We start from the raw sequence: 27,739 nt of genomic DNA, 5'->3' as shown, positions 1-27,739 counted from the left end.
GTGAGAAAGATCAGCTTTTTACTTAGCAGAAGCAGATACTCCCTATCATCCCCTTCTAACTTGTGAAAGGTGGCTGTTTTGCAGAATGTTCTTCAGAAGCCAGTGATACTGAGGAAACGACGCCAAAGAATAAAAATAGAAGCAAACTGGGATCTCTTCTACTACAGGTAAAACACCACCATGAATGTGGCTGTCAGGTACAAGTTATTACTGGGCTGGATATTACTTACTATCTTCTGAGTTGCTTTGGTCTCATTACAATTTCTGCCTGCCTTGAAAACAGCGCAAGTGCTTTGTAACAGGCACTTAGGAAAAATTAAATCCCAAGACACTCTTACAGATTTAGCTTGTATTTGGAAAAGGAAAGAATTTGGCAAGCTTCTCAAATGTTACTAAACTCTATCCTTTTTTCCCTTGCATCAAAAGGAAGAGGGAATAACAAACTGCAGGTGCAGATCTGCATGATGCTGAAAGCTAAGCAGATTAGAGAACCATTTCAGTATGTTGGGGTCAACCTGTAAGCTACTCAAGATGTACTAACTTGAACTGGAATAAAAATGAGCTCAAGGCAGGCAAACAGAAACATGGATACTGGATTTCAGATAGTGCCACAGGGCCTAAATGCAGCTTGCTTACCTGTCAGTCTAGAAAGGAAAGGTCTCCCTCTGTAAAAAGACATAAGCACTTGATTTTTGGCTGGGGTGCTGTGTTAAATAGGCTAACCAAGTTTGACTGGTCAGCAAGCTCCGTGAAAGCAAGTGGGGAAATTCCCTGAACTTAGCTGTTTGATTTGGTGCTTACTGATCCAGTATAGCCTGCTCTAAACAAGTGTTTTGTGAAAGGAAGATTTACATGCTCATAAACTTTTGAGTATTAAAGATCTGCTCCAAGCCAGTATCTGGATCCAAAGGCTGTTTACCTGCCACTGAAGAATGTCCACTGATTGTCTTGTGACACTTGAGACATCAGCTTCTATTTTTCTTTCGTGATCTACCTTTTTTGTTTAAAACATATATTTCTGCTGCCCTGGGTTGTTCACTTGTAGCCTTTACTGGCAGATAGGAAGAGCTTGCAGGCCCCCGGTCATCAGTATGTGCAGATAATGAATGGAGCCAGAAGGAATGACAGCAGACATGCTTTAGTCTAGGCTGGCCTCCATGGCTGTGAGAACACTGCACAGGTGATTAACCATTTCTGTAACGATCTAGAGACCACTGCTTAGTGCTTTCTAGTTCAGAATCCACTCATACTAACCTTGCCAGCTGAGTCTTGTCTGCCTTTAAGGTAACGTTTGGAGAGGTTTAAACTGTTACTTCTTTCTTAGGTTTCTTCAGGATCATGCTAGATCAAACTTGATTTGGAACTTCAAAACACGGGAAGAACTGAGAGACACTCTTGAGTCTGAGATGAGAGCATTTAATATTGACAGAGAACTCGGCAGTGCTAATGTTATCTCATGGAACCATCAGGAGTTTGAGGTAAATGACCCACTGTAGGAGAAACTGCACATGTGAAATGTCTGCTTAAAATGTCACTTTGTCCTTCTCTACATGAGTGTCTGGTGTTGATAATCCCTGACTGCCAGCTACAATTCTCTTGGGGTTATGGAATTAACTGCTAAGGCTTGAGGCTGGGGGCAGATATTGTCCATTGTCACTGCAAACCCAAAACCTCTTCAGCCTGACACTGTAGAGAGAAAAGATGGATTAGAACCCTTGATGTGCTCCTGTGTTAAAAGACTTGGTGTTACACTGTTGTGAAGATGAGTGGTGCTTGTTCTTCAGTGTGTTCCATCAGGCTCCTTTTGGGTAGTTCCACAGGTCGCTTCTTCCTGACAGCAAATTCCTTATTTCCATCATGTCTAAGGCTGTGAAATACTGGGCTGCCAAACCGTAAGAGGTTATGTGGCTAAACCCATGCTGCTTTGCAAATTATGGATTGAGGATACTGCTTTCACATTCTACACCAGTACCTCAGCTCAAAGCAGCCTTTCAGGCTTCTGCAAAGCAACTGGTAAGGTCCTAATGAGCTTGCTCGAAATAACTTGCAGGATGTTTTCAAGTCAGATGTTAATAGAGTAGAGCATAGAGATGTGTTTATCTCCAGTGTTGGTAGGGTTTCACGGTTTTCATTGTGTAATACCAAAATGATGCAAGGCCACACCTGAATTCAGCTAAGGTGTAATTAGATGTGGCACATGCCATCATTGTCATGGCACAGCTTTAGTGGAAACTTGAGCAGAAGACTACCAGTGAAACAAGAGTGAGCTGCTACTCTTGGAGTTCTCTGCTGATGAGCAAAGTGGGAAAGAAATGCAAGACGCTAGGCTAAGACTTTAGAAGAAAACTATTTCATGTATGCAGCTTCTGTTTCTTACAAGTACAGGTGGCTTCTTGCCTTGATGCAGCAAATACCTGTGTTAGAGTTTGGATTGGTATTTTCTGCACTGGTGTTTAGCCAAGTTCTCCTCAGCTGGGTCAGGCACAGGACTTCTGCCACAGTATTTGCTATCCCAGTTCTGCCTGAGGTTTAGAGGTGCTGACTGGAAGCATGAGAAGTACAGATCTGAAACTTTGTAGTATGTCCGTCCCACCTGTGGTTTGTGCTCCTGCGTGGCTCATGCTGCTGGAATGTATCCCTGGCAGTCCTGCAGGTCCTGGATTGTGGGGCATTCTGTAACATGCTCTTTGAGCAGCTTCTGTCTCAGATTTGCTTTTAGTATTATAAGGGAATATTTTACCAGACTATACTGTAAGTATTTGAACTAACTACATAGTAGTGACACAGGCTTTTCTGCCAGCTGTGCCAAGAGGGATGGTGGCTTGAAGTTGCTCAGAAGTGTAGTAGTTAGTGAGATGTCTTTGTATCATGTGCTGTGGACAAATCTCTGGATAACTTTGTGACAGCGGTTTTCAAACTATTGATGCAAAAAAACACTACAGGGAGCAGCTTTGGTCTGCTGGAGGTACCTCTGAAGGAGATGCTTGCCAAATGCTTAACCACCCAGCGCTGAGGCATGTGGTTAACTTGAATGTAATTGCTCTGAAGTTGATAATGGCTCTCATTGTGCAATTTCACTTCAGCTGCTTGCTGTGTGTATTGATGCCTCTAGGCTTCTATTATCCAGCATAATGGCAAGTAGAGCTTAGTAGTTAAGTCATGTTTGTGTTTCTTACTTGTAGTAACATTGAGTGAAGTGTTGCAAGGGAATAACTACTTATTAAAGCTTGAGTCACTAAATACACCATGTATTATCCAAGTTTAGTTAACCAAACCAGCTGATATGAGAAAGTTTTAAAGGTTGGAAGTTAGAATTTCAGTAAGATGAGAAACTTTCTTCTGGCTTATGGCATGTATTTTGTAGGTATATGCTCCTTTAACAGCAAACTTGCAGATGCTGGTTCTGCTCAAACTACAGGAATGCTTGCTAACCTTACAGAGTTTGTGGATGTAAACAAGTACCATGACATTATGCAACCAAAAACTACATGAAGGAGAAGCAATATTTAATGCTAAGTGATTTGTTCTGTTACAGGTGAAATATGAGTGCCTTTCTGAGGAAATAAAGATAGGGGATTATTATCTAAGACTGCTGCTGGAAGAAGATGAAACTGAAGAAAGTGGAGCAATCAAAAAATCGTGAGACACAATTCAAGTCTTCCCTCATTCCCAAGCCTGGTAGGTTTTCTTTACTAAAGATCTCTTCTCTACCCTAGATATGAATTCTTCAATGAGCTCTACCACCGCTTTTTGCTTACCCCAAAAGTGAACATGAAATGCTTGTGTCTGCAAGCACTGGCCATTGTTTATGGAAGATGTCATGAAGAAATAGGACCATTTTCTGATACCAAGTACATTGTTGGGATGTTGGAAAGGGTAAGAATTGTTCAGAATTACTTGATATAGTAGTTAACGTACATCTAGTCCCACTGTATTCAGGTCCTTCATGTTGCTATGAAACCCGAGTTCTGGTTTTACAGAAGGTGAAGCTGCAGCATGCATACCATTCTACCATGCTGTCACCAAGCTTTCCTGATATTTCACCTTGATTCAGTTAAATTTCTTTGACCCTGCTGATCATAAAGGTATTTCAAATGAGACTTTGTATCTGCCTTCTGTACAGCCTGAGAACCTGTTAGGGCCAAAAAAAATAGTGTGAAGAAACTTTGTGTGAAGCTGATCTCAAGCTTGCTTTTGAAAAGCAGGGAAGCATAAAGCTTTTCACGAGGCAAACCTTGTTCTGTCTCGCAATGGTTCAAAATACTGACTGAGTAGTACCAGTAGCTCCCAGCCTAATGCAGTGGTAGTCCTAGATGGGTGCATGAGGAATCCGATTTTTAGTGGCATCTGCTTTGCCTATTAAGTATTTGTTGTGTCTAGCAACTGGTACAGCCCACAAAAACACATTTTCATGCAGCCTGAAGAAGAGGTTCTTTGCTGATGTCGGTAAGGGGTCTGGATATGGCTGTTGTAAGTAAAACTGAACCAATGCAGTCTCTTGTTTTGCCTTGAGTCCTGATAGTCTCACCAGAGATGTAGCATCGAAGACCCTTTTCTCTCTGCTGGCTGAAGCCATACAAGGGAAACCTTGTATCTGTGTTAACCAACTCACTGGGGAATCCAAACGCTGTCAGTTTAGAACTTTACACTTGGCAGAAATGTGTGTTTGAGTGTCAGACCCTGAGCAAAAGGAGGGAGGGCAACAAGGCCTTCCCTCTTTGGTGGCAGGAAGCTGTCTGTATTAGTTGTGCATAAACCTGAACACGTGGTAGTTGTCAGCAGTTTTATCCTGGATGTGGAAAAAGCGAATGGGTCTTTGCAGGTGCATTTATTGACTTCTGCAGGTAACTTCTATTGTGTGCTGTCAAACACTAATTTGTTCTCTTCTGCTGCACTAGTGCACTGACAGGCTTGAGCGGGACAGGTTGATACTGTTTCTCAACAAGCTGATCCTCAACAAGGTATGGTGGACATCTCCATTGAACAGGCTTTTTTATTAGTCTTTTAGCTGTGTAAAATGGTCTTAACTAGCTTTGCAAGGTTAACTTGAGCAAAAATTCAGGTCTTAGTGTTTGATATGTGCTGGGATGTGGTAGTTACTTGCTGGTGAGAGAGCTGAAGGAAATGTGTAGATACTATGGTGATTGTTCCTGTCACCTGATAATTATTTGACTTCTGATGATCACTTTGCTTGAGTAGAAGTGTTCAGTACTCAACTCTTACCTAGAACAGTACTCAACTCTTACCTAGAACAGTACTCAACTCTTACCTAGAACAGTACTCAACTCTTACCTAGAACAGTACTCAACTCTTACCTAGAACACTACTCAACTCTTACCTAGAACACTACTCAACTCTTACCTAGAACACTACTCAACTCTTACCTAGAACACTACTCAACTCTTACCTAGAACACACTTGTGTTAACTCAGTTCATCCACTGACAGAAAAATGTGAAGGACCTGATGGATTCCAATGGCATTAGAATACTTGTAGATCTGCTTACTCTGGCACATCTTCACACGAGCAGAGCTACAGTCCCTCTGCAGGTATGTGGCCTTTTTTCTTACTAACTCACATGATGCTTTGCTAAAAAGACTGTTAAAAGAAGAAAGAATCGATGACCTTTTCACATTTCCTGTAGAAATGTGATGTTTGCACTTGAAGCTAAAGCTGTTCCTATAAACATCAACTTTTAGAGCAACGTGATTGAGGCAGCACCTGATATGAAGAGGGAGAGCGAGAAGGAGTGGTACTTTGGGAATGCTGACAAAGAAAGGAGTGGGCCTTACAGCTTTCAAGAGGTACCAGCTTCAGACTCTCAGACCTGGCAAATAACTTTCATCCTAGGGACTGTTTCAAACAGTGATAGGGAAAATTGTAAGTAGTGCTAAACCATGTTCTCCAAGTGACTCTCAATAAGGGTTAATGCTGGATAAGAGACTTATTGCTGTGCTAAAAAGCGCAGGCTTTTTGGTAAGGCTGCCTGCCCCTCCATGCCTCAGTTGTGCTGCAGTTCATCTGTCAGCTTTCACTTCGTGTTTCCTCACAGAGTCATAAATACATGGGAGTTCCATGCAGCTGTAGCAGTCTGTCATACAGCAGTGAAGAGCTTGTGTGTGAACGTTTAGGAACAAAGGTTATTCTCAATGCCACATTAACAAAGTTTGTTTCTAATCTTGCAATAGATGCAGGAGTTATGGAACAGTGGAAAGCTCACTTCAAAAACGCGTTGCTGGGCCCAGGGTATGGATGGCTGGCGACCGTTGCAGGTCATCCCTCAGCTGAAGTGGTGCCTGCTTGCCAGTGGGCAGCCTGTGTTGAATGAGACTGACCTTGCCACGCTTGTACTCAACATGCTCATCACAATGTGTGGATACTTTCCCAGCAGGTAAACATTAAATTCCCAGCAGAAGTGGTGAACTTTCTCTGGCAGATGCATAAACTCATAAAGTCTATCTTAAAGCCTTTTCTTAGAAACCAAGTAATGCATTAATGAAGAGTGTCAATGAGCCTGTTATGTAGTAATAATTCTGCAAGCTAATGAAGTTTGTAAATGAGAACACTGATAATTGTGAAAGGGACTGCAAGAGTGAAAGCACCAGCTGTGTGTCTGTTTCCTAGTGCATGGCATTTAACTTGAAGCTGTTTTAATGCATGGCATTAAGCCATACTTACCAAGTCTAACAAACTTTGAAGTTAAAAAAATAATGCCACTGAATATGTCAATGGCCTGATAATTCTGGCTTGCTCAAGCTGTTCACTTGTGACAGAGAAAAGGTGCAGGTGCTTACTGCTGTGCCACTTTGTTTTTTAGGGATCAAGACAACGCTATCATAAGACCTCTGCCTAGAGTGAAAAGGCTGTTGTCAGATGGTACCTGCCTTCCTCATATCACTCAGGTAAACTCTTCAAAGATACAGCTGGATGAGTGGAAGTCTGACTTACTCTGCCAGCTTCCCCATGTGAATACTTTGTGAGACAAACACGCCAAATGCCATCAGTGATGACCTCTGGACAAGCAGTTGTGTATGTTGTTGCAAATTTCATGTCTCATCCAATACCGTATCAATAAGTATTTCCACTCTTGTTGATAATGAAAAGCCATCTGGACATGGCCCTTAGCAACCAGGTCTGGGTGAACTCAGCCCTGAACAGGGGAGTTCAACAAGGTGATCTCTGGAGGGTCCTTCCACCTTTAAACATTCTTAGATCCAAACCTGCTATTTTTGGACCAAAATACTCTGTAACTGAAATCCTTGTCAGTTCACTGGCTTGTCCCAGTATTGCATTAGTTAAAACTTCAGTTTTGGCTGGTTACCTCACGCTGCTCAAGCAGCTCACCTAAATGTTTGTGTCCAATTTTAGCTACTGCTGACCTTCGATCCCATCCTTGTGGAGAAAGTGGCTATATTGCTGCTCCATGTCATGCAGGACAACCCTCAGCTGCCGAGGTTTTACCTGAGTGGAGTGTTTTTCTTCATCATGATGTACACAGGTTCCAATGTGCTGCCTATTGCAAGGTGAGGAAAAAGAGTAGCTGAAAATACCTCTTGACCAGTGAAGCTTGGAATGACTGATGCTTGAAATGCTCCAGAGAGTGTGTAGGGAAGGGTTGTATGTGTCAGTCATCTTCAGTTTAGTTTATTTTCCTTGGTGTGGAGAAGACAAGCATCTAGGAACAGGACTTTCAAACTGAAATGATAAACATCAAGCAAGCTTTCTAACATGGGGGTGCTTAACTTGGTGGAGTTCCCAAGGATCTGATGGACTTTGTAGAGAGATTTATTCGATTGTTGCTATTTTTTTCTCTCAAAGTGAATGTGTGAGACTTGCCAGGTGGACTGCTTATCTTCCAGGGCTGTCTTAAGAATCAGTTAAGCAAAAAATAACTGCTGTTTCTCTTCTAGGTTTTTGAAATACACACATACAAAACAAGCTTTCAAGTCTGAAGAAGTGAGTAGATTGCAAAAGTAGCTACTGTTGTTTACACACAGAGTTGCAGATCCCCTGTAGTTAAAATTAGAAATACCCCATGCTTGTTCTTTTCCTAGCCTCTAAAGAGCTGGAGTTTAAGAACTGAAAGGGACAATGGGGGAGGGTTTTTCAAATCTCAAGTTTCTTAGCAAGACAGAATTCAGATTACCTTTGAGATGACAATGTGGTCTTTTCTGTAGACTAAAGGTCAAGATATAGTCCAAAGAAGTATACTTGGACATGTTCTTCCTGAAGCAATGGTGTGTTACTTAGAAAACTATGAACCTGAAAAATTTTCTGAGATATTCCTTGGAGAGTTTGACACTCCAGAAGCAATTTGGAGCAATGAAATGAGGTAACTGTTTTCTGTCATAGGGGCAAATCTGAGCTACATCTTATACTGAAGAGGTCTTGTCTTTGTTTCCAAAGAAATACTTGGATTCCATGGTTTTCTTACTTCCTCTGTTTGACTTCTGCATGGGCAGTGTCCTGCATTGCCCTTTGCTGTTCACAGAAATAGCAGAGATAGGGGAGAAGAGCTGACAGCAGGAAAGGGTGTGTTTCCCTGGACATCCTTCATGCTTCACAGCTGCTTCTATCATAGCTGAGTTCCTTTCAAGGAGTAGAAGCTTCTCTGTTTCTGTGGACTGCTTTGTACTGCCCCTGTTTACTAGTAGCAGCAGCTGTCTAACATTACAGTACAGCTCCAGGGTTTCCCAGAAAGTCAGGAGCTCTTGAGGGAGGACTAAATGTCACTTTGCTTTGTCTTTAATACACTCATTTTTATGGCATTGAAATTGGCTTTGTAACAGAGCAGGACCAAATCCCGTTGTGAATCCTTTCTGAAACATGGGGAAACTACTAAGGCAGATCTTTTCAGAAGTCTGTGAACACACTTGTGCAGTCACTGGGGACTGAGGGCCACTGGGCAAACGGTGACCAACCTTTCGCTTCCAGGCGTCTTATGATAGAGAAGATTGCTGCTCATCTTGCTGACTTCACCCCTCGCCTTCAAAGCAACACAAGAGCACTCTACCAGTACTGCCCCATCCCAGTCATCAACTACCCACAGCTGGAAAATGAGCTCTTCTGCAACATTTATTACCTCAAGCACCTCTGTGATACACTCCGATTTCCAGACTGGCCCATTAAAGATCCGGTGCGTAAGGAGTGGGTTAGCACTCAGTGAGTTCTTGACCTTTCAGGCCTGAAAGTGGGATTTGTAACAAAAATGAAGGAAATCAGATGATAGGTTTGTGACCAGTAACTGATGGATCCTGATGTTCATGAGCGTATACGTTAAACACTTGTGTATCTTGAACCAGAGTAGCCTTCATGCCATATAGCAGCCACATGTTAAGTCTCCCCTCCTAGTGATGACTAGTGAAAAAGCAAAGTTAGAGCATCCAGGACACCAGTGAGCTTCAAGTGATGGGTGATTTGGGGTGGGTGCAGGAAATCCCTTTTGGTTTCTTATTTGTCCTTGCTGGACAAGAAACTGAGCTAACTTGGTGTCACTTCATTGAACTGGTGAAGTGATGTTGGTTCAAGTCTATGATCTAGGTCTGTCTAAGCAGCTTTACTTATTCATGCAGCTCTGTTGCAGCTTTTGCAGTATCAAGATGTGAACTGCATATTCTCCAACAAGAGTCCCTCTTCTGCTGTGACTCTTACATTAAACCTTTTAATCTTAAGGTGCTCTTATCTTGAATAGCATACAGCACTACTGTGAAGTCTCAATTGCTCCCTGACTGGAGGGAGTTCAAGCCATCATGACTAATGGTAAAAGGACTAAGTCTGAACTTAGGGGTAATGAGTGATAGGAATTCATTAATGAAGCAGCACTTGATTTAAAAAATGAGATGTATTGGTGTTAGCATAAATGAAACGCTAATAAATTGTAACTACTTAGGTTAAGCTGTTGAAAGACACACTAGAAGCTTGGAAGAAGGAAGTAGAAAAGAAGCCACCTACCATGTCAATAGATGATGCTTATGAAGTCCTTAACCTTCCCAAAGGACAAGGCCAGTAAGTTGGTTTCAGTATTTAAAGTTGTATGACTGCATTTATATAAACCCCATAGGCTGCAGCTGAGGTACTGGCCACCACCACTTAGCAGAACCACTTCTGCTATGTGTAGCACCTGCTTCTTTCACAGTGGAAGACCAGACTTGAAACCCAGAGCTTGAAAATCCAGCTCCAGTGTCTGAGACAATAATGGCAAAGTGTCAGAGAAACTGAGGAAAATGTGCTTTGACCTCAGCTTCAGAGCACTCACTGGGCTGTTGTGCAGGACAAGCATTAAAGTCAATCCTAGAGAGCAAAGAAGGATGGAACTTGAATACGTTCACAGTGGACCTTGGTTTCTCTAACCATTCTTCCTGCCAAATACTGTCCTTTTCTTGGTGGTTATATCATTAGGAATCTGTAGCGCCTTTCTTGCCACTCATTTCTGACTTCAGGCCTCTGGAAGAGAACTGACAACACTTTATTTACCCTTCAATAACAGGGCACTTACTTGAAGTCGTGAAGTACTTACACCCCTGTAGCTCATTTGGAACCTTCATCAGGAAGGTTCAGGCACTCTGAGCAATATACTCTGGTTAGTACATTGAGCACAAAAGGTACTAAAATACTTTGTTTCTAAAATTCCTTTCTATTCTGTGGCCACATGACTCCCATCTACTGTCAGCTTAAGAGGCAGGGGTTTCAAATTGAGATCTGGCAGCATTGCAGTTTTCCCTTAGTTGCAGTTGCTGTTAGTGATGTTGGTAGAATCCTGGCTTGTTTTTTTAATTGTACTCAATGTAATGGGGCTTGGGTTTTTTGTAGGCATGATGAAAGCAAGATCAGGAAGGCTTACTTCAGGCTGGCACAAAAATACCACCCAGACAAGAATCCAGAAGGCAGGGTATGTGCAACACACATCTGTGATGTTAATGGGCTGGGGACAGATTCAGCTGCTCTGTGCATTAAAAACTTTGAAATGCTCTCTTAGACTTGTTTGTTTCTCTCTCCCTTTTAAAAGCTATTCCCTGGAGGAATACCAAAATGCAGATCTGTAATACAGATGAGTCATTTTAACTGGTGTCACTCAAGGAATATTCAAGATTTCACAGTGAACTGTTGTGTTTGGGTCAGACCCACCCTGCAGCAGGTGTCTGGTACAAACAGTCCCACAGGGTCTCAATGAGCAAATTGCTCCCTTTCAAAGGCTGCATCCTCTGCCTGTTCTTAGTCAACTCAACTGCACTCTGACACTTTTGTCAGAGTGGAATTGACTTAGTTTTAGTCTCTTGCTTACAGAGAAGTTAGAGACAAAAGAAAACCTGTTTGGAGTATTTTCTGATGTGTAATAAGCAACAGAACTAGTGCTGTGGCTAATAACCTGGGGTGTGTTCTTATACCTACATCTGAACTGATGCTGCAGACTTGTAGTGCTGAGGGGGTCCTTAGCAGCTCTTGAGCCTGCTCCTCTTTGTTTGCAGGATATGTTTGAAAAAGTGAATAAAGCATACGAGTTTCTATGCACAAAGTCTGCCAAGGTGATAGATGGGCCCGACCCAGAAAACATCATTTTGATCTTAAAAACTCAAAGCATCCTCTTCAACAGGCATAAGGAAGGTAAGCTTGCTGCTTCATGACCATGTCTTAGTGGTTATTGCAGTCAGTTTTCATCTCCTCTCTTCCTGAGTCTGTGTTCTGTTCTGGATTCTGGCTTGGCACAGCATCACATAGCTGTGGTAAAGGGCTTCAGAACAGGACCTTTTCTTCCATGAAAGAAATTCATCTGCAGTAAAAGTTCAAAAAAGTATTAATGGCTGCTCCAGTGTGGAGTCTTGGCAACTCCAAGTTGGAGTCTTCCTCTGCACGTAACTTAGCCTTACATTTGTGTCTATGCAGAGGTGTCCTCACTAGCGCTGGGTCACCCAGATGGCAGACTCTGGGTAAAGATGAGATGGTTTCCTTTTTATTAGCCATGTGAGTGTAATCTTGTTAGAATTCCTGACTAGTATTAGTCCTCTGCTCAGTCTTGCTCCAGTTTTTCCAGGTCTTGGCTTTCTTTGAATCCTAGTCCTTATATATCCAACGTATCCAGTACTGATAATTAAGTAGACTTGGCATATCTGTGAGCCTGTACACTCTTTCTTTCAGAGCTGAAACCATACAAGTATGCAGGCTACCCTATGCTGATTAAGACTATCACCATTGAAACATCAGATGACCTTTTGTTTTCCAAAGAATCTCCTCTCCTGCCTGCTGCTACAGAGCTTGCTTTCCACACTGTCAATTGCTCAGCATTAAATGCAGAAGAATTGAGAAGAGAAAATGGAATTGAGGTAAAGAAACTTACTGAAGAGAAAGGTTTTTTTAGTCTGACTTTGCAACAGCTAAAAATTGTAAATTTTTCCATGCATAGGACATCAGATGTGATTGAAAATCACTTTTGGTCTTGAGACACTTGTCCGTTCTTACTGTCTCCTTTCTGGATGCAGTAGAAGAAGCCTCTTGCAGAGTATGCTCCTTTCTGGACCTAGGCTTGTCTGCTGAACCTTGGAAAAGCAAACTATATGCGATCTTTCTCTGTCTCTTCACAAACCCCTATTGATAGCTGCTGCATTCCATGTGTGAAAGAATAGACAAATGTGAACAAATCACTCAAGCAGAAGAGCTTTTCATTGCACACGTTAGAGTGGACATGTTTCAGCATGTGTCTTTGCAGTGGGGGGCCCAAAACTGAACAAAGTGTTTGAGGTGTGGCCTTGCCAGTGCAGGAGGACAATCACTTCTCTACTCCTGCTGGCCACGTTGTTTATGAATCAAGCCAGGATGCTGCTGGCCTTCTGAGCCCACCTGGGCACGCTGCTGTCTCATTTAGATGGCTGTCAACCAACATTCCCAGCTCCTTTTCTGCTGAGCACCTTTCCAGTCACTCTTCCCCAGGCCTGTAGTATCTCAGGGGGTTGTTGTTCCAGGTCCTGTACTTGGATCACTAGGCCTTGTTGAACCTCATACCACTGGCCTCAGCCCATCAGCCTAGCCTGTCTGGATGCCTCTGTAAAGCCTTTCTATCCTTCAGCAGATGAATGGTCCTACCAAACCTGGATCTGTCTTCAAATACACCTGAGGTGTTAGCTCATGTGTGAGGATGCTGTCAAAGTACCAAAGGCTAGTACCAGCACTTGCAAGGGATTTTGTGTGATCAAGCAGCAGATTTCATCACATGTTCCCTTAAGAAGGCTTAGCAGCTGATGTTTCCGTTCTGCCTGCCTTTATCTGGTTTTGCTGTGACTGACCTCGTGCCTCATCCCCTCCTCACAGGTGTTGCAGGAAGCGTTCAATCGCTGTGTGGCAGTACTGACTCATTCTAGTAAACCAGATGATATGTCTGTGCAGGTAAGCTGGAGCAGCTTGGACTGGGTCAGCCTCTCGGAAGACAAAATACAGTATACAGTATGGTGGTGTCAGTACAGGCATCTAGACTGTAAACCACTGACTCGGTGTTGTAGAGATACTAAATGCAGGGTTGTGAGCATGCCTTTGCCCTTCTGTGGAACCACTGACACCCTCCTCTGTGTAGGTCTGTGGATACATCAGTAAGTGCTACAGTGTGGCTGCGCAGTTTGAGGAATGCAGAGAGAAGATTACAGAAATGCCTAACATCATTAAGGACCTCTGCAGACTGCTGTATTATGGCAAGGTAAGAGCTGCTGTCCTTTGCCTGAATGGGTGCCTGAATGGAGGTAGGGCAAATGCAGAGATGGATCCAACCCTAGTGAGATTCCAACTCTCTGCCTGGTTCCCAGCACCCCTATTTGAATCTGTTCAGTGGACTTAAAATGTAGTCACCAGAAAGATTCAGCTGCTGTTGTTTTTTCACTGACAGGTCTGCCTGATTGATTTACTGTACTAATCATATGAAAGAACTATTCAATTGCTCTTCTTTGAAGGATGCTGACTAATTAATCACGGGTTTTGGCTACCAGACAACTTAAACTGTAGATGTTGTTCTGTCCACTACATTTTTTTTTTCTCTGCTGCTTAGATAGTACTCTAGAATTTGCAAGTCTTGGCTTTAAGCCTTTGGGAAGGAAACCAGTTGGCTTGCTTTGTTCACAGGTACTAAGGCAGACTCTTTTCTCTCTCTCAGAACATACCACGAGTAGCTGCTTTGGGAGTAGAGTGTGTTAGCTCCTTTGCCTTGGATTACTGGCTACAAACACACTTGTTCCAAGCTGGAGTCCTCTGGTACTTACTGGGTTACCTCTTCAACTATGACTACACGCTGGAGGAGAGCGGCATCCAGAAAAGTGAGGATTCCAATCAGCAGGTAACCTGAGCAAGGTCACTGCATGCCACCTCTCAACAGCAGAAGTGTGTTCACATGTAGTAAAGACTAATTCATGTATTGTGAGTGCAAGTGTTAAAGCTGTCAAAACCTGGAATTTCTGAAACACTTAATGCAAGAGATTTTTTTTTTTAATTCTACAGTGAACAGTTAAAAGAAAAAAACAAAAAACAAACAGTAAAAAAGGCAAATCTGAGCTATCAGGAAGTCTTGTCTCAAGACTCAGATGAAGGGTTTGTCTAGTGACATCATGAACTTACCTGAAATGTCTGCTTTAGGACTCTATAGTCCCTTTGCCTCCCAGCTTTGCAAGTGGATTCACCCTTCCTTAAAGGTGACACCCACAAGTATGGTATTTCTTCCTCAACTGCTGGATGAGATGAGCTTTGAGCAGTCTGTGTCGCTGCTACAGAATGCCATGGCACTGTCGTTATGCTGATGGCTGTAGTGCTAGCAGGGAGGTGTTGCCTGCTCAGAAGCTGTTACACTAAGTAGCTCCTTTGGCTTTCTGGTTATTCTGATATTTCTCTAAGCTCCAGGGTTTTCATAACTGTCTGTGTTTTTCAGGAGGTAGCAAATAGCCTTGCTAAGCTTAGTCTCCTGGCCTTGAGTCGCCTTGGAGGGTATCTCTCTGAAGAACAAGCAACACCTGAAAACCCAACCATCAGGAAAAGCTTGGCTGGGATGTTGACACCCTACGTTGCAAGGAAACTCGCTGTGCTCAGTCCTGCTGAGGTAAACATCTGCTGGCCAGGTTTATGGAGGGGGTACCTGGTCACTTCTGAAGTAACTGCAAGGAGAAACCAGTTTAGGCTCAAACACTGTGGTCAGACACTGTACCCTATAGAATAATAGTTGCAAAACAAATGTGGGAGCAAAGGAGTTAACTGTTGAAGGCTGAGGATACACTGGAGAGCAAAGGCTAAGCTTCTCTTTTTAGAGTGGTGCCAAGGAAGTCATCTCTAAAGACACACCGCAGATGGTTGCTGCTCACTATCAAAACCAGGAGAATCTGAAGTGTGTGACCTGTAGGAGTCTAGAGGAAAATGAAACTGCAGACTTACGGTGCCAAATGCTGCTCTTCCATTAGGTGGGAAGCGTGGCACTTCAAACGTGTCTGTGAATTTGGTCTTGTCCGTGAGGCTGGATTAGCTGCTGTCAGGAAACATGCTGGTGACTGTGCGGAGTGTTCCAAAACTCCTGTCAACATTACGTCATGGAAATTCCTTATTTTTCAGACTCTGAAGACACTTAACAGTAACACAGAGAACCCCTACTTGATCTGGAACAATGGAACAAGAGCTGAATTACTTGAGTTTTTGGAATCTCAGCAAGACAGCATGATTAAGAGAGTAAGATGCTCTTTACTCTAAACCCCACTAACATTTATTTAATGGTTTGTTCTGGTGGATCCACTGGCAATACAGTTGGTATAGCTAACAGCAGTTTCTGTTGTTGTCACTTTCTTTGTGCAGTAGTCTTAAAGAAAAAACCTAAATAGTTTGCTTGTTTGTTTCTTGTAATGTTTCAGTCTGTCTTGAACTTCTGACTTCTGCTGAAGCTTTCAGTTTTCTGTTCAAGTATTGTGCACTTCATTATTGAGTCGTAGCTTCACACTTCCAACCCAATTATTTTGTCTGAGCTTATCTCTGCTTATCTCTGCTTAAAGGGTGACTGTGACAAGAGCTATGGATCTGACTTTGTCTTCAGTGACCATGCAAAGGAACTTATCGTCGGAGAGATTTTTGTAAGGGTCTACAATGAGGTCCCTACCTTCCAGCTAGAGGTGAGCTGTGGCTAAAACCTTCCTTTTGAAACTAGTCTTTAGAACCGAACCTCACCTTTACCTGCCAGTGCAAACAGATTGAAGAACACACACAATCTTAGGGAAATTTCCTTCCACATCAGCATGTTATGGGATCTCTCTGCTGGCGCAGAAGATTAAAAGCAGAGTGTTTGTCAGGGGACCTGCTGCTTCAAATGTCTTGATGCCTGTTCTCTGCAAGCTTGCTCTGCAGACACTCAGACTGACTCAGTACCTCCAGGAGGCAGTGAATTCTGTCTGGTGGCTTTGCTGTCCATTTGTATCTATGGACAAAGATACACCTTGGAAGTACTGTTGAATTGTTGAAGTGGTGGTGACTCTCTAAGGCTGTGTTTAGAGATGGAAAGATTTAATGTGCCCCAGGTGCTCCAGGGTTTATAGCAGGAGTGTCTCCTATCTGGAAGAAAGGGCTGTGTGAATTGTAGGAAAAGTTACTTGTGTTCACTTTCTTCTGGTGTGGAAGCTGGTGTCACACAGCTAACAATGCTCTCATCTCTAACTTTAAAGCTCCCTAAAGCATTTGCTGCAAGCCTCTTGGATTACATAGGCTCACAAGCCCAGTACCTTCATACACTAATGGCAATAACACAGACTGGGAAAGTGGAGTCCAATCAACATGGAGATCGGTTACGCAGAGTTGAGATGGCCCTGGAGGCTCTGAGAAACGTGATAAAGCACAACCCAGGTAAGCCTTAGACTTCACTTCCCTGATCTGCTGTGTGGACAGCAGCAAAACATGCAGCCCTCTGCAGGCTTTATCTTGCAGCTAGGGGGAAGCCTTTCTTGCTGGCTGACAGCCTTTGGCACAGCTGATTGAGCCATGCAGGCTTGTGGATTCTGTTGTGGTTTGCTTGGGTTTGCTTTTCCTGAAGGACATTACCAGGAGATTTATGGAAGTTCTGGGTGCAACCAAGCCTTGCTGAAACACTGGGGTTTAACTGTTTCTAGTCTGCTGTTGCTAGGAAGGCTTCAGCCTCTTGGATGAAGCTTTCGGTAATCCTTCAAAGAAACTTTAGCTGATTTTTAAACTTCTTGCATCAAAAAGAACCTCACAGAGCTGAGCACTGCACTGCTGCAGATAGCAGCCCTGCTCTGGGCTGGGAGAACCATAAAGGGACAGTGTGTCTGAGGACAAATAGTGCTGATGGACCATGAGAAATAACTGAACTTCTTAGTTACTTTTTAAGAGTGTGAGTAACTGTGTAGTCCAAGAACTAGCTCAGCTGCTTGCCTTAGAGTGAAGAAGTATGGTCTGCCTTTGAAACACTGTTGAATTGAGACTGTGGAAGCTACATTAATAAACAGGATTTTAATTTTCTGGTTCTGCAGCAGCCCTTGTCCTGCAGGAGCTGTTTCAATGACTCTGGCACATTGTATATCGCCATCTAGTCTTTAACACCTCTGTGTGGTGAAATGTGGGCTTGGGGTGGCCTTCAGGGGATGCTGTGGCTAACGTGAAGAGAATAACTGACTTGGTTTTTTGCAGGTTCTGAGTGTGAATGCATAGGGCACTTTAAGTTGATATTTTCCCTCCTGCGTGTTCATGGAGCTGGCCAGGTGCAGCAGTTGGCTCTGGAGGTAACAAACAAACCAACAAAAAGCCCCTAACAAAGCATTCCCCTGCCTGGATGTTCTGCATAATCAGTATAGACAAACCTAATGGTGCTACTCTAACAATGACACACAAGAAAAAGTAGCAAGACTGGGCTTCCAAGGTGTCAGCTGATCCCTGGATGAACAAGTGATAGCTGCTTGCCCTTGTGCCCTGGGGTGACAAGACAATTGGGTGTCAGGAACAGCCACTGTAAATGTCAGCTACATTGGCCAGGGAGGTGGTTGACTTCTACGCTGCATCTTCTAGACAGTGTTGTAACAGCTGGAGTATAACCATGTGTTGTTTCTTTTACAGGTAGTAAACATAGTAACCAGTAACCAGGAATGTGTTAACAACATTGCTGAGTCAATGGTCCTGGCTAACCTGCTGGCACTCCTGCATTCCTTACCTTCAAGTATGTATCGTGGTCATTCTTAGCCTTGCCAGGCCAAGGTTCCAGCTCAGAAGTTAATTGTAATGCAGCTGGCTGAGCTTAACACTGAGTTTTCAGTGGGCATGGCTGTAAATGGTGCTTTTTGTAACCTGTTTGTCTTCAGTGTGAGCTGAAAGGTGAACTGCAGGTGTTCAGCCAGGCTGAGCTGTGGTATTTTGTTGACTGATTCTTCTAGGGGAGGCAGGCAGTAAGCACGCAGGGGAGAAGTCATGCCTGGCAAGAGTGTGTGATTGGACATTCCTCAACCTACTCCATGTAGCCAGGAATCCCCATAAGGCTCTATGGCAGTCTTGCTAGAGCTTTCAGTTAGCAGTTCAGCTCCCCTCTGATGTGTGGCACCAAGCACTGCGTGCTTTGTTTTGGCAGGTCGGCAACTTGTCCTTGAGACTTTGTACGCATTGACATCGAGCACAAAGATCATCAAAGAGGCCATGGCAAAAGGTACAGTACTGCACTGAAAGCAAATGCCTCTGCAGCATGGTCTTCATGTGAATACAGAAGCTAGAGCTTGCTCTTACCTCCAGAGCCATCGATGTCAAATTACAGTATCACAGTATGTTAGAGGTTGGAAGGGACCTCAAGAGATCATCAGGTCCAATCCCCCTGCCAGAGCAGGATCACTTAAGGTAGTCTGCACAGGAATGCATCCAGGTGTCTGGAATTGAAAGTCTCCAGAGCAGGAGACTCCACAACCCCCTTGGGCAGCCTGTTCCAGTGCTCTGTCACCCTCACTGGAAAGAAGTTTCTCCTCATGTTGAGGTGAAATCTTCTATGTTCAAGCTTGAACCTGTTGTTCCTTGTCTTATTACTGTGCACCACCAAAAAGAGCCTGGCCCCCTCCACTTGACAGCCACCCCTCAGATATTTATAGACATTGATCAGATCCCCTCTCAGTCTTCTCTTCTCCAGACTAAATAGCCCCAGGGCTCTCAGTCTCTCTTCGTAGGGGAGTTGGTGGATTCGTATTGCTTGTGACCAGAAAAGAAAGTGAATGCTTTCTTGTCTTTCTGTACAGGTGCTTTAATCTACTTACTGGATATGTTTTGCAACTCAACTCACCCACAGGTCCGAGCCCAAACAGCTGAGCTCTTTGCCAAAATGACTGCAGATAAGCTGGTGGGTCCAAAGGTAAGAACTGTAGCAGCACTCCTTGGAGCTCTTGCCTTGGATTTCCTGCCTGCCTCTCTCTAAAGACAGCGCTGCCAATAACTGGGCTTCCTGCAGTTCTCCATTTTGTTGTCAGCCTGTCTTGTGAGGTATTGAATGCCAGTTCTGTTCATCCTTTCCAGGTCAGAATTACACTAATGAAATTTTTACCTGGAGTCTTCATGGATGCCATGAGAGACAGCCCTGAAGCTGCTGTTCATATCTTTGAGGGGACTCATGAAAATCCTGAGTTAATTTGGAATGACAGCTCCAGGGAGAGAGTGTCAACAACAGTTCGAGAAATGATGCTTGAGTACGTGGAGACTCCTGGCTAAGTGTTTCCTTACCTGGACACCTTTGTTGTCACCCAACCAGAGCTGCTGCACAGAGGAGCTGTCAGAGCTGTGCCTGTGAAGCAGGATCCTTGCAAGCCAGCTGGTAGTACCAAGCAGTGTTTTGGTTGTGTGCATTGCACCTGGCCGCAGCCATGGCAGTGCTGTCTGTGCACAGCCCAGGGCTTTGCTCACTGCGAGAAGGGTTGGGAGGGGATTACAAGGAGGAGAAAATAGTTGTAGAAACTGCAACTGGCTGATGGGGGCAGACTGGGGTGTCAGGTGGGGAAGGTGACTACTACTACTGCTCACTAAAACTTCCTTTCTCTTTAAAGGCACTTTAAACTGCAGAGGGACAACCCTGAGACTAACTGGAAGGTAAGGGTGCAGTATTTGTGCTTTGAGCGTGTCCAGGGGGCCTATACAGCAGCTGGTGACAGATGCATGGGTGAAGCTCTGACAGAGCTTCCTCTTGAAGTACCAACAGGACCTCAATGCTGCATTAACATAACTGGTTTAATGTTGAATTGATACTTTGATTACTTCTTATACCTTCAAATCTCACACTCTGTTGGCAGTGGGTTTGTCAGTCATTTCTGATAGTTCAGGTCACTCTAAAGTTTACCAGAAGTTAGCAAGCAAGGAGGATACTGGTTTGCTATAAAATGTCTGTCACCTCCTCCATAGCTGTAGCAAACCTGGGCTTGGTAAGAATTTCTTCACCATGAGGGTGGTAAGACACTGGAACAGGTTGCCCGGGGAGGTGGTAGAGGCTCCATCCCTGGAGGTTTTTAAGACCAGGCTGGATGGGGCTCTGAGCAACCTGCTCTAGTGTGAGGTGTCCCTGCCCATGGCAGGGGGGTTGGAACTAGATGATCCTTGAGGCCCCTTCTGACCCTAACAATTCTAGGATTCTAAATGATCAGAGGAGTTAGTAAGCCCCCGAGCCTCACAGATGACTGTCCTGAGCCATTGCATCACATCAGGTCAGTGAGATATTTCAGGCTTGATGAAGGCCAAGCTTGACTTCCTTCAGGGCCTAGTTCAGTAAAACAACTTCCAAACATGTGCCAGACAGATATTTTGGTGCAAATAGAAGCTTCTCTGGACTGATGGTGAGGAAATCTGCAGTATCCAGGGAAGGAAGCCTCACTGCTGGTACTTCTTTTAAAAGCAGAGCTGTAGGCTCAGTTACTTGTGCTCTTGAAGGAAGCTCCACTGGTGGTGTTGCCAGGGCTGTTCTCTTTGTCCTTACCTTGTTTCTTCAAGGCGAGGGTTTCCTGGCCTTGCCCAGCTCTGTTTCAGGGAATACAGCTCAGTGACCCTTGCCACTTACACTCCTGATGTTAGAGGTTTGCAGCTCATGACACTCTTGCCAATAATCCTTCTGCTCTGCCACTGAACAGCTGCCTGAAGACTTTGCTGTGGTGTATGGTGAGGCAGAAGGTGAACTTGCAGTGGGGGGAGTCTTCCTAAGGATTTTTATCGCCCAGCCGGCCTGGGTTTTACGGAAACCACGAGAATTCCTCATTGCCCTGCTGGAAAAACTCACGGAACTACTGGAGAAGAATAACCCCCATGTAAGATGAGCTTTTGAGTCTGTTCTTTGAATTCCTTTAAGCTAACAGTCTTTTAGCCTCTGATTAACTCAGATTCTCACACTTTCTTCCAAAAGTGAATTATTTCTGTCTGCTTTCTGACTCACTGTAGAAACATGGAGGTAAGTTTAGGCAGTTTCTGAACATGAGTCAGTGCTCTAAAGTCCGTGAAGCCACAGAACTAGCCTCAGTAAGTCTTAGAGGCTTATTCTACAGTAGAGATGAGGCTTAACAAATGAACTGTCTTTAATTATTCCCATCTAAGAAAGCAGCACTTGTTCTACACCACCTAACCTAACCATTTTCAGCTCTTGCCACGTTATGTCCTATTGCTCTGGTGCAAACTGTGACCTGGACCAGCAGCAACGTGCTGCAGTGAAATCCAGGACTGATGGAGTGCAGTGGATCTGGTGTGTTAGAGGACAGGGTTCAAGTCAGTTTTCTTAATGATAGTGCTGAAAACTGGATTTTAAAGTGTTCACACAGATGCTGTGCTAGACTTGCAGGGAGGGAGCTGACTTTCACATTGAACAGAGCAGCCCTTTTGGTAACAAAGCTCTGAGAGCAGTTTGTGAGGGCATCAGAGTGCAGCAGGTGTAGGGAGTGCTGCTGCACAGGCTTCAGGGACTTCTCTTTTTAAATGTAAGCATTAAAACTCTACCCTTTGAGAAAATGCTCACTGCAGAGCAGGTGAGAGGTGTTCCTGCTGTAGTGTGTGTGAGACTTTACTGAGTTCCCCTCTCTGCTGGCCTTTGCTTTCTGCAGGGGGAGACGCTGGAAACCATCACCACCGCGACCGTGTGCCTGTTCAGCGCGCAGCCCCAGCTGGCTGACCAGGTCCCCCCGCTGGGCCACCTGCACAAGATCATCCAAGCCATGAGCCACAGGAACAGCGCTGTTCCCAAAAGTGCCATTCGTGTCATGCACATCCTGGCTGACAATGAGGTACTGGCATGCTGCTCAGGCAGGAAGAAGCCTCTGCAGTCACCTGCTTGGTATTTCCAGGGGAGCATTACTAGAGGCACTGTGTGCCAGATGAGCAGGGGCCTAGAACTAATGAATGAGAAACTGGTGGTCTTGGCTGGCCACCTTTGGCATAGCCATGGAAGTGAACTGCAGCACTCAGCAGGTCTCTCTCCTTCCAGCTGTGTGTCCGGGCGATGGCGTCACTGGAGACCATTGGCCCCCTGATGAACGGCATGAAGAAGAGGTCGGACATTGTGGGCATAGCCTGTGAAGCACTTAACCGCATGTTCCAGAGGGAGCAGAGTGACCTGGTAGCCCAGGTAAGCGCTAGATCCTCAGGCTGGAATTGTGGCACTTTATAGCTGCGTACCTAAGCTGTTCAGAAGACAGGAGGCACTGCTCACCTGAAGTGCCCAGGAGGCTTCCCAGAAGCCATCTATGTTATGCATCACGGTGGAGATGTCAGAAATCAGTCCCTTATCCAAATGCAGCCCTGCTGAAGGACGTTACCTGAGCACTGATGTTGAAAAGCACAGGAATGCTAGCTGATGCAGCTGAGTTCACAGCTAGCCAAAGCAGAGTGGCTGGACAGTGTCTGTGCTTCCTGCTCCACAGGGGAAATTGACCAGCCAAAGCACACCTAGTAATAGCTGGTGGCACTTTGCTTCCCGTCAGTGCTGATAATGTAAAACGTTTGTATGGACTTCCTAGCCCATGTTAAGGTAACTCATCTGGGTATGTTTGCAGGCTTTGAAAGCAGATTTGGTCCCATACCTTCTAAAGCTTCTTGAAGGTGTTGGCCTTGAGACCCTGGAAAGCCCATCTGCAACAAAAGCTCAGATTGTGAAAACACTGAAGTCCATGTCCCGCAGCCTGCAGTATGGAGAGCAGGTGAGTGCTGGCCTTGGACACTGGGAAGAGCAACCTGAGCAGCCCTTGGTTAACCCTGTGCCATTCCACCTAAACCATCAACAGTGTGTCATGTCAAAACCATCATGGGCTGTCTCTTGAGGATGAGTCATGGTTCAATGCTTGTGAAGAGCACTGACAAAGGTAGAGCACAAGTGCAGAACTGTTTTATATGCTGGTAAGGTTCTGCAGACAGCTCTTCAGAGCTTGTGTCACAAATGGACCTTGCTGTGATGGGCCACCACTGGTGGATGCATTTTTGAGTTGGTAGCATCTGTCCCAGGAACTGCTTTTCACATACCCTGATGTCGGAAGCTTTATCAAGGGGAGGAACACTGGGGATGGGTCTTTCCTCCAAGCTGGCCCAGTCTTGCTGTAGTGAAGGAAGAGTCCTGTTCTGCCTCGGTTTAGGTGCATGGCAAGTAGCTTCTTGCAGGGCTGATTTTTTTTTTTTTGTCACTTAAATGAGGAATGAGGGCAGAAGTTAAGCTCCCGTCTTACGGCTTTATGAGCCTTCTGCATTGTGTGTTCAGCTGCACAGTGCAGGTGTTAGCAAGTTGCTAACAAGTCTCCTTGGAAATGTGTGACTGCATGTTGCAGCCTAAACTACTGCCATGCTGTTTTGTTCTCTTCAGTGTGGATTTGCTCCAGAAAACAAGCTTGTTCCCCTAAGACATGAGAAATGCCAGCTGCTCACTGTGCTCCTCTCCTCACGTACTGCAGGTGAATGAAATTCTGTCTCGTTCCTCTGTCTGGAGTGCCTTCAAGGATCAGAAACATGACTTGTTCATTTCTGAGACACAAACAGCAGGATACCTCACAGGTGAGCAACCCTTTCCTGCTTGTGCTGAACAGTATTGCAGCATTGGCTAGCTGGCAGCCTGGACTCTGGGTGCTGTTTATCCCCAGCATCTAGTGCCCTAGTCTGGCCTGACCATCCAATGCTATCACAATGCAGTGAGCTTAGCAAGCACCAGACTGTGTTGTACTTGAGTGTTTCTCTGGGTAGCTTTTGCTGTTTCTACCTCTAAAATTCCAGAGCAGTGGAACCTGGGTGCTGGCAAGTACCCTGTGGGGATAAAGCAGAGATGTAACTGGCACTAATGCACAGCAGCAGCTCTCCTGTTGGTTCAGCTCCAGCACAGATTGCTTTGTAAGGTTGGGGCAAGGACCAAACTTTCTTCAGAATGCCTTAGGCTGCATTAATTGTGCCATGTGCATTGCTCTGGGCTAGCAGGGGAGCAGTGGGAATGTTAATAGCTCAGGGTGCAGAGGTGGGAATGGCCTCCTGCCTGTGCTTGAGCCTTTTGGCACATACTTGGATGCACCTGGGTGAATCCCTGCTCGTGCCACCAAGGCAGAAATAGCAGCCCAGGGTGCTACTGCAGTCTTGTGAGCAGTGTGGGAGAGCATTTCAGCTATGCACACACAAAGAACTGATGTCAGCTTCCTTGATGGTAACAGCACCTTGTAGCAAATCCAGTCTGCAGCACTGGATAGACTCCTCTCCAATGACACATTCTGCTGTATCACCACCCAAAACTTCAGTCACTGATTCAGTGCTTCTCTATGAAATGTTGTATGTAATGACAGCGTAGCAAACTCCTGAAGCAAAGCATGCTGCAGACTGATGATTGCTCAGGAGCCAGCAGCTGAACAAGTAGTTGGTCAACCTCCCTGCTAAGGACATGAGGTCCTTTGTGACAAGTCAGTAACCCAGTACAGGAGCCTTGGTAAAGCTTTTGAGCAGAGCAGACTGAAGGAGCTGTAAATCAGATGGCCACACAGGCAGGAAGGTTTCCTGCAAAGACTAGCAGGTGTGTTGAGAGTGTGAAGCAGGAGCCTTTCAAGGCAGGAATCAGGAGCAGATGGTTCATTTTTGAGAGCAGGTGGGTTGCACCACCTGATGCATTTTTTTCCTCAAGGAAAGAGCTTCTGCTTCAGCTCTGAACAGGAGCTTTGGGGTTTGCCCCATTTATGCCACTTTGGCACAGAACACTTGCTTCAGCTGGTGCTGAGTTTCCTTGCTAGTTCATAAGAACTGTAAATCAGAAATACGGAGTAAATGCTGAGAACTGAGCTATACCAGGTGCTGGGGACAGTACAGCAGTTAAACTGCTTGAGGGCCTGTGCTGTGTTTCAATTGCCTGATGCTGAAGTGCTTGCAAGTATAGGGTAAAGATGCTGCACAAGTGTAGAACACAGATGGAAGCTAAAGTAGCCTTGTTTTAACCTGCCTTATGTTGTGCCTTGAATTGCTTTGCTATTTGCATTTCCTTCCAACCTGCCCTTGCTTATTTCTCTTCCCTCAGGTGTCTCTTCTCCTTCCCTTCTAACTGGCAGCAGTCCCCTTCACCTGAGAAGTGGGCTTTAGATGTGCTCTGCCAGGCAGCTTGCTAACTTCTGTGTAGCTCCCTAAAGCAGGTAGATACCACCTCGTAGACGCTGCTTGCCAAGCCGTAGATGCATGTCCCAGAGCTGTACCGGCCACGTGCGGCACCGCCACCTGCCCTCTTCAACACACAGGAGCAGGGATCTAACTGCTGCAGTGCCTGGCACTTGCTGGTACTAACTTCTCAAGTGTGTTAGGAGCCCTCCGTAGTGGCAGAGTTTGAGGGACAAGAGAACTAGTGCAGTTCTCACACTAGGGCATGGAAAACTGGGTCTGGCTCTTGGCAGCTGCCACTGATGGGCTGGTTCCTGTCTGAGGCCACAGTGTGGGTTTTGGTTGTGTTTGGTTGGTTGTTTTTTTTTTGTTTGGTTGTTTTTTTTTTTACCACAGACACTGCTTGCTTTGCTCTCTTGTTTGCACTGGCAATGCAGGAGGGTTTGCAAGCAGACAAACTGTGCTCTTGTGCTCTGGCTCCAGGTTGTGGTGTCAGAAAATCCTGGTGGAAGTGAGATGGATAATGCTGGGATTCTCTTGTAACTTTTTTGGCACAGCAGAGCAAAAAATACTGAGCAAGCCTGGAATGGCCTCCAGGAGCTACTGCACTTAGTGGACTAAGATGACTTAACTCCTAGTGTTCCCAGATTCCAAAGAATTTCAGTGAAACTCCTGAATGTTCCTGTTCAAGGTTGACTTAGATGGTGCCTTTGAGTCTTACCAGAGGGGAATGAAGACGTTCAGGTGCTCTTTGGATACAAACTAATCACCAGTACTCTGTGTTCTTCCCCAAAGGCCCTGGAGTTGCAGGTTACCTTACTGCAGGGACAACTTCCTCTGTAATGCCCAGCGTACCACCCCCGGTAGACCACGAGGTGGGAGACATCAGCTAAGGGCTGGAGCTGCCTGCATGAGAGCCGAGGCTGAGCGGCCGTGCTGAAGGGCAGCGCTGTCCTGGCGTGCACAGCAGGGACGCCGCTGCCTTCCCCGCCCTTCCAGGACAGTGTTGTTCCTTTCCTATGGCTGCTGGTTGCTTTTGTAGGAAACGGCAGTGGCCGTGGCACTGCACCTCCAAGCACTCTGATCAGCTGCAGTGGGTACACAGGAACTTTTCCTTGCTGTACGTAAGCACATGTTGTTCCTTTCTCTTTGTTTACAAGACTGTGAATCAACCTTTCCTAGTTTTTATATTTGCTGAGTTAGCAGGACTGCAGTTGAGCTACAGTCTAGAGGAGCGGGGCTAAAATCACTCTGACCTCACCCCCCTCACTTAAGGGCATCCCCTCCCTTCTCAGCCCCATAAGATCACTCCCACTGAACACGACTTGCAGAGGGTTTGTCCCCCACCCCTCACTGCTGTCCTTAATCATTAACATGACCAGAGCTCAGACAGCATTAGACACTCATCTGTGTAACTGGCTTGACCAAATTGACAGAGCTGCAGCAAAAAGCCTTCCCCTGGAGATGTTCTGTAAGGAATTAGTGTACTTGTGAGATGTTCTATACATGATCCAGTATATAAACCTTTCTAGCCTATGTACATTATACAGATCCTTCATATGTACAGAAAATTTTAAAATAAAGGGAATTAAGAGCCTTGTTAATGAGCTAAAGGTGGTCTTCTTGCAGAGCTTCTTTGAAGGTGGGGGAGGTGAGGGCAGGCAGAAACCTTCCTTTGAATGGGGCTTGGTAGGGCTCCTGTGTGTTCTTGCCTAGAAAAACACAGTGCAGGCTTGGGCAGCCTAGATCAGAGTGGCACTTCAGTCTCTGCCCTGCTGCCACTCTCAGCTTCCTAGGGAGTTATGATGGATGGAAATGGATGGAGGTGTAAACAGTTGTTGTTCCATTCCCATCATCTTGGGTTGAGGCAGAATGAGCTGATACAAGGTAAGAAGCTCTTCTGTGGAAAGCTCCCTTGCTCCATATTCTCTGCTGTGCCTGTCCCAGCCTGGCTGGCTTCAGCTGGAACACTCTTCAGGTGAGCATCCAGCTGTAGAGTCAAGGACAGGACTGGATGCTTGTCCCAGACAGCCAAAGGGAGCACCTTCTCTTTAAGCATGAACAAATAGTGCTAGATCTTTAAAGTAAAAGCTTGTATCAAGAGATCGGCTGTGATCAGCTTTTTCTAAGTAGAAGGGCAGTGCCCTAAGCCAGTAGTTGGCATTTAACCACAAAGAATTTTAGCCTGGCTGGCAATAAACAA

At 45.1% G+C, this 27,739-nt stretch overlaps 1 protein-coding gene across 1 annotated transcript in view; it reads left to right on the top strand.

The window, feature by feature from the left end:
- The window catches only part of DNAJC13 (DnaJ heat shock protein family (Hsp40) member C13), a 42,260-nt gene extending 15,831 nt beyond the window's left edge, over positions 1–26,429 (top strand). Inside the window, exons 21-56 of the mRNA XM_054384737.1 lie at positions 85–167; positions 1,325–1,478; positions 3,536–3,639; positions 3,717–3,876; positions 4,899–4,961; positions 5,448–5,549; positions 5,700–5,804; positions 6,189–6,391; positions 6,818–6,902; positions 7,369–7,523; positions 7,911–7,956; positions 8,178–8,332; positions 8,935–9,136; positions 9,890–10,005; positions 10,810–10,888; positions 11,466–11,601; positions 12,133–12,317; positions 13,300–13,374; positions 13,559–13,678; positions 14,129–14,308; positions 14,894–15,061; positions 15,565–15,678; positions 15,996–16,112; positions 16,659–16,836; positions 17,638–17,729; positions 18,061–18,160; positions 18,566–18,640; positions 19,215–19,327; positions 19,489–19,658; positions 20,013–20,055; positions 21,084–21,257; positions 22,041–22,220; positions 22,421–22,561; positions 22,989–23,132; positions 23,874–23,973; positions 26,332–26,429. Coding sequence (XP_054240712.1) covers positions 85–167; positions 1,325–1,478; positions 3,536–3,639; positions 3,717–3,876; positions 4,899–4,961; positions 5,448–5,549; positions 5,700–5,804; positions 6,189–6,391; positions 6,818–6,902; positions 7,369–7,523; positions 7,911–7,956; positions 8,178–8,332; positions 8,935–9,136; positions 9,890–10,005; positions 10,810–10,888; positions 11,466–11,601; positions 12,133–12,317; positions 13,300–13,374; positions 13,559–13,678; positions 14,129–14,308; positions 14,894–15,061; positions 15,565–15,678; positions 15,996–16,112; positions 16,659–16,836; positions 17,638–17,729; positions 18,061–18,160; positions 18,566–18,640; positions 19,215–19,327; positions 19,489–19,658; positions 20,013–20,055; positions 21,084–21,257; positions 22,041–22,220; positions 22,421–22,561; positions 22,989–23,132; positions 23,874–23,973; positions 26,332–26,429 — 4,515 coding nt within the window. The remainder of the gene's footprint in view (positions 1–84; positions 168–1,324; positions 1,479–3,535; positions 3,640–3,716; positions 3,877–4,898; positions 4,962–5,447; positions 5,550–5,699; positions 5,805–6,188; positions 6,392–6,817; positions 6,903–7,368; positions 7,524–7,910; positions 7,957–8,177; positions 8,333–8,934; positions 9,137–9,889; positions 10,006–10,809; positions 10,889–11,465; positions 11,602–12,132; positions 12,318–13,299; positions 13,375–13,558; positions 13,679–14,128; positions 14,309–14,893; positions 15,062–15,564; positions 15,679–15,995; positions 16,113–16,658; positions 16,837–17,637; positions 17,730–18,060; positions 18,161–18,565; positions 18,641–19,214; positions 19,328–19,488; positions 19,659–20,012; positions 20,056–21,083; positions 21,258–22,040; positions 22,221–22,420; positions 22,562–22,988; positions 23,133–23,873; positions 23,974–26,331) is intronic.
- The last annotated feature ends 1,310 nt before the right edge of the window (positions 26,430–27,739 follow it).

The sequence above is a fragment of the Indicator indicator genome, chromosome 11, assembly GCF_027791375.1.
Source record: "Indicator indicator isolate 239-I01 chromosome 11, UM_Iind_1.1, whole genome shotgun sequence".
In the NCBI taxonomy this organism is placed as follows: Eukaryota; Metazoa; Chordata; class Aves; order Piciformes; family Indicatoridae; genus Indicator; species Indicator indicator.
Note: the sequence above shows the minus strand (reverse complement) of the source record. Positions and strands in the feature narration are given on the sequence as shown.